Source organism: Helicoverpa armigera, chromosome 10 (genome assembly GCF_030705265.1).
Source record: "Helicoverpa armigera isolate CAAS_96S chromosome 10, ASM3070526v1, whole genome shotgun sequence".
Lineage (NCBI taxonomy): Eukaryota > Metazoa > Arthropoda > Insecta > Lepidoptera > Noctuidae > Helicoverpa > Helicoverpa armigera.
This window is the reverse complement of record NC_087129.1, coordinates 6493630-6503608: the sequence shown is the minus strand read 5'-3', so window position 1 is coordinate 6503608 and position 9979 is coordinate 6493630. Positions and strand designations below refer to the sequence as shown.

At 34.8% G+C, this 9979-nt stretch overlaps 1 protein-coding gene across 1 annotated transcript; it reads left to right on the top strand.

The window, feature by feature from the left end:
• The first annotated feature begins 2295 nt into the window (after window positions 1-2295).
• On the top strand, window positions 2296-9948 carry LOC110372319 (DNA repair protein complementing XP-C cells homolog). Its single transcript, XM_021328934.3, has 10 exons — window positions 2296-2800; window positions 3787-3902; window positions 5242-5524; window positions 5673-7412; window positions 7563-7843; window positions 7945-8186; window positions 8284-8509; window positions 8644-8812; window positions 8982-9136; window positions 9222-9948. The coding sequence occupies exons 1-10, from the start codon at window positions 2431-2433 to the stop codon at window positions 9411-9413; spliced, it is 3774 nt and encodes a 1257-aa protein (XP_021184609.3). The 5' UTR covers window positions 2296-2430; the 3' UTR covers window positions 9414-9948.
• The last annotated feature ends 31 nt before the right edge of the window (window positions 9949-9979 follow it).

Sequence of the window (9979 nt, the reverse complement as noted above, 5' to 3'; positions counted from 1 at the left end):
CATACACGTTGCATACCTCACTAACAATCTCTGAACCACTATACTTACTAGCTGCGCGTTCTGCTCATATGCTTTTTGTGCCTATATACTCTTAATTCGCGACACTTTTGCAATCCTAAGGACACCACCTGACACCACCGTGTTGTTCAGTAACGTTAGTACCTAATCAGAAAATATTTTACAGTAAACGAGCCTTTATTCTTCAAATTAGGGCATTAAACATCTGCATTGTGCAGTGAACACAAAAAGATAAGTCATAATAGGATTTACAGGATTGAAACGGGTCGAGCTGGAAGCAGGAATCATCTCTTTGCCGTAAAGCGAAATTTCTATATCCTTACGTAACTTTATTAAATGATAACAGGAGATAACCGGCACCTCAGAATTAATTAATCCACTCAGAGATTGCATCTAAAAGCCCGCTGCCCCCGCGCACCCCGTCTCCACCCGGGGTCGATCCGTTTCCAGCCACTTAAACTTCACGCGGCGCGCTCCTAGCTTCCGTTTTAATTACAAAATTAATTCAAAATGTAATTAAAGTTAACAATAAGGCAGCAAACAATTGAAGTTATTTATGTTAGTTTATGCTTTATGGCGAGTACTGCTACGTTGGAAATGCGATTTACTCAAGAGCTGAGTTGAATATGCTGACTTCCATTGTTACGTCTTTAGCTTTAGATACGTATGTATATCGCCACTTGATGATATGGGAGTTTATAATATTTATAATGAGAAAACATTGCGTCTTTCCACGACTGTGTACATCAATATTTTTGATGAAAAAACTACTTATGCCTGCCAAGCTCATTATAGTTCCTTACTCTTAGTTAAATCCCAAATTATATATGACGATGTGAGAGAGAACCAAGTGGTAGACAATCAAACTCCACAAGTTATCATCATCTCCCGAGCCTTTTCCCAACTACGTTGGGGTCGGCTCCCAGTCTAACCGTATCCAGCTGAGTACGAGTGGACTGCCTATCTGACCTCTTCAACCCAGTTAGTTACCCGGGCAACCAAATAGCCCTTGGTAAGACTGGTGTCAGACTTACTGGCTTCTGACTACCCGTTACGACCGCCAAGGATTTTAAATGACAGCCGCGACCTAAAGTTAAACGTGCCCTCCGAAGCTCAGTCATTGCGTGTCCAATATATAGGTACGTGCTTAGAAAGTACATAGGTAGATACAAACTTAAAAAAGTTACATTGGGAATTGCCTGACCTGGAATCGAACCCGCACACTCATAGTTGAGAGGTTGGTTCTTTACCCATTAGGCCACCACGACTTTTCAAACTCCACAAGTGATGAAGCTAAACCTTTATTTCAGTAAAGTATTAGGAGATGAGCCGCGTCGAGGACTGATCCATTCGACGTCGCTATACAGGCAATAAAGCTCTGTTGAAAAGCACTTAACAGGATTGATTCAGACCATTTACCATTCTATAAACAAACACAACCTTTCCATTATGGTAAATTATAAAACCTTTTAGCAAATCGAAATCGAAGAAAAAGGAGCGGTCTGCTTTGACGCTATTGGATATTATTATTTAAATAGGTTTGGTATCTAGCGGTGAATTCATTTCGTAAGTTTGAATTCGGTAAGTATTCACTTTATATTTTGCGGTTTTAAAACATATTGTAACGAAGAAATATAATAAGACTAGCTAGATTAGGTACCCATATTGTAGTGATGTATATGTTACTAACAGGCCAGCATAACCAGAAAACGGCTGCAGTTAACAGATATACTGTGGAACAGCCAGCAGCGTGCAATCACAACAATTTTCATCACCTCTCTCCGATCTTGATTATAACTTTTAAATGCGTTATACGACCAACTGTCCTTAGAAACTGAAAACAGAAAATAACATTTGACTAAATAAAAATACCTATCTGCAATAGGTTGTGGAGAATGCAAAATTCCGATGACCTTTTTCATAAATTCTTGTTTATTAAGCCAAATCGTATTGAAGATAATTTTGTAAATATGAAGATTTTTATTTGTAATAACTATAATGAATAGGTATGTATTTGAACCTACGCCTGAAGATAATTATTAATATTGATAAAGGTAAATAAAACCGACCATGTTCAAAAGCTTTTGAATCGCAATATGTTTATATACAATAAACATCATCATGAATAAAATCAATCCGCTGATTTCTTCAGCCATCGAACCACAACTTCTGAAACCACGAATATTCTTATTTAAAACTAAACACGAAAGCGCGCGAATATTTTTTTTTATAGTAATACAGTGCTAGGTGTCACTGGCACTGTCAGTGTCAGTGTCAAAGATCATGTCAGTTGTCAGATTCACATGGATTATTTTTTGTACCGCTTGCTTACCTTCAAAATAAAATAACGCAGTTTTTAAATAGGATCCATTGGAATGTTTCAAGGCTAAATTAAATAAAAGTGAAACCGAAATGCCGACTACAAGAAAGAAAGTGATTAAAACAGTATACAAAGATGAAGAAAGCGAAGCTGAGGGTGGTGATTTCAGTGATTCGGGATCAGACGCGAAGATTTCTGCAGATGGTGAATCTAGCTCCGACGAAGATGCTGAAGACGACGAATTCGATAAAAAGAACAAAAAATCTAAGGCTAAAAAAACTAAGATCATTGTTGTGAAACCCAAGTTTACGAAAAGCTTATTGAGACAAATAAAAAAACAAGAACGTCGATCGACGAACGCCGGCAAGGAAGAAGACGCCGACATTCCCTCTTCACATTTTTGTGTAAAAGATCTGAAAGATGCAGAGAAATTGCTACCAATTCTTAATTTGTCAGAAAGTGGTAAGTTCATGCATGTTTTTTTATTCATGGACTTTTGGCGCTATGTACAATTTTGTTCAAATCAGGTTATCAACAAGTTTGGACCTGTCTTGGCTCACATAAACATTGTGCAATAGCCAAAAATGCTTCACAAGGTCACTGGGTTATGTGTTAGAAGTGGAACTTTATTGCGATATCTTGACAATAGGAATCCCATACAACCTTCAGGTTGTGTTAGATAATTACAATCCCTTGTCTTAATTATGTTATAAGGAACAATAATAAAGTGTGCTATTTTTTCTGTCCTTTTTGTTCCCTGAAACTGGCATAGGTACTTAGTGTAAATTTTTCTGTTCTTTCTGTCTTTATGATTATTTTTCTTTTATTTAATTTTTGTGTTTCATAGATTAATTAAGCGTGCAATAAAGAATAATCATATTATTATAAAATATGATATTCTGTAACTCTTGTTGTCTCCAAATGGGAGTGTATTCCTTTAATTATTCTGAAAAATATTATAATAATATGTAGAGTAGGTAACTGTAATAAATATGCCCTTGTTATTGTAAACATGAGTCACAGGTTTAAGCTGTGAACCTTAATTAACAGCCAGTTTTTCATCAAAAGTAAAAGCCAAAGTAATGTCATAAAGTAACGGTCAAATTCGTGTTTTCAAGGCTAAAGTAACAGCAAAACTAATTGATAAAATCGTGGAAACCGAATTTGACCGTTACTTTTACTTTATGACATTACTTTTGATGAAGAAACTGGCTGTAAATCAGTAATGTGATGAAACTACTGATCAAGTAAATAATCCAAGAATGTACGGTTTGCAGTGACACCTCACATTGGCTCATACTAAATACTGGAGATAATAAATGTTTATTTTCTTATTTTCAATACAAATATGCAATATGTTACAAAAGTTTAAAAATGCAATGAATTATCATAGTCAAACACATCGCCAGCCTCTTCAAAATATAAATCTATTATTTTTCCTGCTTCAGATTCCAGTGACAATGAATCTCCTAACGCTTCTAATAGAACCACTAGTACCTCAGAACCATCTGCAGAGGTTAGCCAAGATTCAAGCAATGACAATGAAGGCATGCAGTGTCAATATGTGAGTATACACCAAATGCTTCTGTTTCTATTATTGAATGAGATGATTGTTGACAGAAAAATACATATTATACAATAATAGAATAGTATAGAATATTTTTAATTAGAATGTATGTTAGTCCCAGGTGTATTCTACCGTTTGGCAGGCTTGGTTTAAGAAAGTCAGATTTCTGGATAAATTGTTTTCAAAATCTTTTGGGACGTTCAGACATTCATTAATAATCTGACTGACTTTTCTCCCTTCTCTTTAGTCAATTTTTATTCCCTGTTTTCTATTTTTTTATTGTTGATGGCAAGTACATTTCGTCGTTATTCAACCTCAAAATTAAATGACGTTGATAAGATGTGACGCTCCATTCCTTCCAGTTACGTACCAAGATCAGCACTATCTAGGCATCAGCTAGGAAAGAAAATCCCTCATTGCCATAAAACCTAGGGCTGAAACAAGTAAACCATGATAAGCCACTATTAGAGTTTCAATATTTACTTTTTTTGACAGATTACGAAGTAAGCTGAGGTTCCTAAAATTTTACAAACCTCTGCTGCTTGTGGCTTCAATGTCAGTTGGCTGTCTATAAGGATTCCTAAAAATTTGGTTATATGTGTTTCTTCTATAATTTCCTCATTGTGATTTTTTTCTTTGGTAAAAGTGCATAACTATGGTATATTTTTGTACATTTATTAATAAAATGTTGTTGTTGAACAAGTTAATTATATTTTTGAAAGCATTACAACTATTTCGTATTCTTGTTTGACATTTTACTAATGCTGTGTTGTCATCAGCAAATAGTACCATGGGATTGGGAATCTGAATCTGTAAATCGTTTATGTAGAGTAGAAATAACAGCAGTCCCAGGACGCTGCCCTGTGGAACCCCATATTTAGTATTTTTATTGGAAGCAACTTATAGTTTCTTTTTTGGAAATTAAACATACTCTCCAGATATGATTTAAGTAAATCTAGTGCATTACCCCATATCCCATACAAGTTTGTTTAGTATTGTGTCATGATCGACATAATTAAAGGCTTTAGACTTATCGGCGAAATTAGCACATACTGGTGTTTTGGTGTGTACAGTTTTCATTATTTTACTAGATCGAAACCAGTCATATTGATATTTTTATTATTTCTGAATTTTTGTTCATCAGGCAAAACATTAAATTTTGTTAAAAAGTTATAAATTAGTTAATAGTTAGTCAAGCCATCTTTACTGTTCTTTTTAAAATAAATTTCACTACAATAATTTAATCTTATAACTTAGGGGGCTGGCTGTATCATTCACTACGTACTTTATAATTTTTGTTGAGATACCATACTTAAATCATTGGGTTCATGAACAGGTATGGTCAAATAACATCCAAGAAAACAGTGAAGAAATTGCACAGAAAGCTTTTTTGGAGCTTGAAAAGCACAAGGCAAAAATTGAAGAGACTAAAGCTTCACTTGAGAAGTATACCTTGAAGGTAAACTCAGAAAAGGAATCTGACGTGAAGGACCTTCTTGCAATGGGAGAAGAAGTTTTACCTGAGGAACCTGAAGAAAAAATTGTAACAAAGAAACCAAAGGTTAGAAAACGTAAAGATGACAGCGATTCTGAAATAGAGGATTGGGAAGAAGTTAAAGGTAACATTTTTTGAAGATTTTATCTCAATTATGTATTTTCAAATAATCAAATAAAAATGTTGGAACAAATTTTGTATATTAATAAAATTATGGCAAGTCTACATATAAATATAATTGAACTACAATATTGCTATTTCATTTATTTCAGAATCAAAAGAAATACCTCAGCAAGGCATACAACTTTTTGTCGAGTTCCCTGATGCTGCGAGCAGGAAAGAGCGAAAAAAAATGGACGTTGAAATGATGATGAAAAGGAAAATAAATCGCGTTAAAAAAGAATATCAAGTTTACATGCATAAGGTACATGTTTTATGTTGGTTAGGCCACGGAAATTATGTGAGCGGTGTTTTAAATGACCAGGAGCTCATGGCAGCAGTATTAACTTTAGTCCCATCGAAAGAGTGCTATCCTGGAGAGAGAGTCGATATGAAATATGTTGAACAAATCACAACTTGGTACAAAGACAAACTATCACTTAAACAAGACAAACATGAAGATAAATTCAAACCAAAAGCCCCACCTCTCAAAACTTTATTATTAGAACAAATTAAAAGTAGAGTTGTATCGGCAAAAAAATATTTAGTTTTCATATTTGTTATCATGCTACGAGCATTGGGACTACAATGTCGTGTAATGTTTAATTTTGTTGTACTGCCCCTAAAACCACCGAGTTCTGAACTGTGTTCTCTTGCTACAAAGCCAAAAAAAGAAAAGGCTGATAAGCCCAATAGCACTGAGCAGCCTAAGTCTCCATCCGTAAAAAATGAGGATAAGAAAGATGAAAAAGATAAGGAAAAAGCTGGTCCATCAAAGCCCAAAGCCAAAAAGCAAAAAATTGCTCAAGTAGATGGAAATGACGACAGCTTTCTTTATAGTGATGATGAAAATATAATGCAAGTTGACGGTAGTGATGATACCGTGAATGCTAGAAAAGCTAGAGCTAACAAACGAGCAAAAGCAGCTAACCCGAATACAGAAAAGTCTGACAATGAAGATGTATCACCAGCAAAAGTAGCTAAAACTCGAGCAGGTCGCGTTGCACCTTCAAAACAGGATACAAAAAAAGTTGAAGAAAAAGTTACTTCAAAAAAATTATCACTGAAAGGGAAAAATACTAAAGAAGCGATTGTAGAGAAAGGTAATGCGGTTGATAAACCACCTATTGAAAGCAAGCCTCAGAAAGTAAATACTAAAACAGCTTTAGTAGTAAAACCTGTTAAAAAACAGGCAATAAAGAATACTGGAGAAGCAATCGTTGAAAAAGATAATGCAAAAGTTAAAACACCTGTCAAAAGCGTAACTCGCGGACAAAAACTAAAAGCTGAAAATATTGTCAATTCATTAGAAAACAAAGAAAAAAGTCCTGGAAAGAAATCAACTAACACCAGAAGTAGGTTGCAAAGAAATAACAAAACTACAAATGCTAACACTGATAAAGACATTATTGTTCCTAAAATATCTGTAACTAATGAGAATGCAGAGGATGTGGCAAGTAAATACTTTGAAGAGACAAAACCGGCAGCAAAAACTAGTCGTTTATCAAGAAAACGTTCACAAACCACTAATCCTGATCCTTCCAAAACTGCAAGTAAAGTTGATGATAAAAGTAAGGGAAAAGTTGCAGCTAAAGGCCGAACAAAGAGCGCTCCTGGTGCAGCTACGGAAAAAAGCAAATATTTCGAAGGACAAACGTCTAAAGAAAGTACTCCTAAAAGAGCTTCAAGACAAATAAAAAAAGAAATTAAAGAAGAAGATAGCCAAAGAGTCAGCCATAGGGATCTTGTAAAACCTTCGAAAGGAAAAGGTGATGTTACTAAGGATTTGGTAAATATCATCAAAGGCCGGGTCAAAGATGCAAAATTGGAATCAAAGAAAGGATTGGTTAAAGGTATGTTATCATATTCATCATCATCAGGTTATGTTAGTTCACAGCTATATAGAATATTCTTTTCTAAAAAAGCTTATTTCATATGTTACTGCTTTTAACAAGCCAATCTTGTGAGTAATAATAATGACGAAAATCATAAATTATCTTCAGGTAAAATCAAGAAAGAATCTGATGAAGACAGTGATTATTTACCAGTAGAAGAACCCATACGACGTAACTCTGAAAGTGATGATGATTTCAAGCCCACCAAAATTAGTCCCAAGCCGAGCACAAGTCGCCGCATAGACCGTCGTGTCCTATCATCAGTCTCCAGCGAAGATACCAAGAAGAACCGAACTGACGTGTGGTGCGAAATATTTGTTGAAGAACTAGAACAGTGGATCTCTGTTGATGTCATCAAAGGGAAAGTTCACTCTTCTGGTGACCTATATGTAAGTATAAAAACGAGCTTATTAGCCTTAATTCACTGCTGGAAACTCAGTAGTCAATCATCTGGCTAAATGTATACAGCACATATAATTATTTTCCACAGAGTCATGCCACACATCCTGTGTGCTACATAGTTGGCTGGGACAACAACAACTACTTAAAGGATTTGACACGTAGATACGTACCCCATTGGAACACAGTAACTCGTAAGGTTCGCGCTGAAACTCCTTGGTGGAACAAGGCGATCACACCCTGGCTTGGACCAAAGACAGCAAGAGATAAGGAAGAGGATGAATACCTGGATAGAATGCAGTTAGAAGCGCCGTTGCCAAAGAGTATTGCTGAGTAAGCACACTTAATATTTTATACCACATTTTGTTTACATAAAATCCATAAAAAAAGAAACCTAGTTGTGTAATAATAATTTACTTATTAATTTCAGATACAAAAACCATCCGTTATACGTGTTAAAGCGGCACTTACTTAAGTTCGAAGCTCTGTACCCGCCTGATGCTGCTGTGCTCGGGTTTGTTCGCAACGAACCAGTGTATGCGCGGGAGTGCGTATACACGCTCCACTCCAGAGACATATGGCTCAAGGAAGCTAAAGTTGTGAAACTGGGAGAAAAACCGTATAAAATCGTTAAAGCACGTCCTAAATGGGATAGGGTAAGTTTCTCACCATTAGCATTTTACATCTTGCCCATCAAATTCATGTTACAATATTTTCCATTACAATTTGCATGCTGACTCCATCAGCTCTGAAGGCAACTGTATTAATTATTCCGTTACATCCTTTCCAGCTTTCAAATAAACTGATAACTGATAAACCTCTGGAAATATTTGGACCATGGCAAGTACAAGATTACGAACCACCAACTGCAGAAAACGGCATAGTACCTCGCAACGCTTATGGCAATGTTGAACTGTTCAAAGAATGCATGCTGCCTAAGAAGACTGTTCATATAAAGTGTAAGTAGTGGACATTGATATTAATAATTGCTTAATAATTTATTTCTGATACAATTTCATTTATAGCAGTTATAAATCAGGCCTTTAGTAAAATTGTGCGACGTGATTTTTTAAATCATAAAACTTGAGGCAAATTCAATTCAATATCATCCTTATTTTCAATCTACAGTGCCTGGCTTGAACAGAGTAGCCAAGAAACTGAACATAGATTGTGCGCCCGCGATGACCGGGTTCGATTTCAACGGTGGATGGACCCACCCTGTATACGACGGATTCGTAGTTTGCGAAGAATTTGAGGAAATCATTACTGAGGCGTGGGTAAAGGTAAGATAAAATATCTTTTTTTTTTTAATTTAATTTTAATTTTCTTGAAGTAATATACTAAAGTGACCTAACCTGTCTTGTTTAGGATCAAGAAGAACAAGAACGCAAAGAATTAGAAAAAATCGAAACAAGGGTTTATGGTAACTGGAAGAGATTGATTAAGGGCTTGTTGATTCGTGAACGTCTAAAGAATAAATACGGGTTTGAGGACCCAAGCACGTCAGAAACTACAAAAAAATCTAAAGGACCAAGATTGGTTGTGAAGAAAAAATCATGATAAAATTAATTACACTCTTTTATTAATTTTAAAATTACAACTAAATGCATGATAGTTCATAACATAAGAAAATGCCCAATGTTAACTGCCTGTAATGTAATTACTTGTTACATTGGAAATGAGGTTTGTGTATCATGTTGTGCATGATAGATAATGTTAGTTATTATTATTTTACCTGAGAATAAGATTGTTAAATTTAATTTAATAAGTTCTTATTGCATTTTGTTTTTATTTTTAAGTTGTTATATTATTTAGTATAATTATTAATTTTAAAATTAATTGTCCCCCTCTACCTCATTTTATTAAGCATCACAAAATATTGAAGTGATACCGATTAAAAAAGAATTACACATGTGATAAATCTAGCAGCCTAAGTTAATTATCAAGTCTAATGAAAATCTCCGTCTATTATGTACCTTTAACTGTCTTTATTATAGCTATAATTTAATTTTAGACTAACGTAATAATTTAAGATTTTTAATACAATGTGTGTTTGTATCTTGAAACTCCGAACAATTAAATTTATCTTTTTTTATGTTGTATGTTTTATTTTTGGATACTTAAAG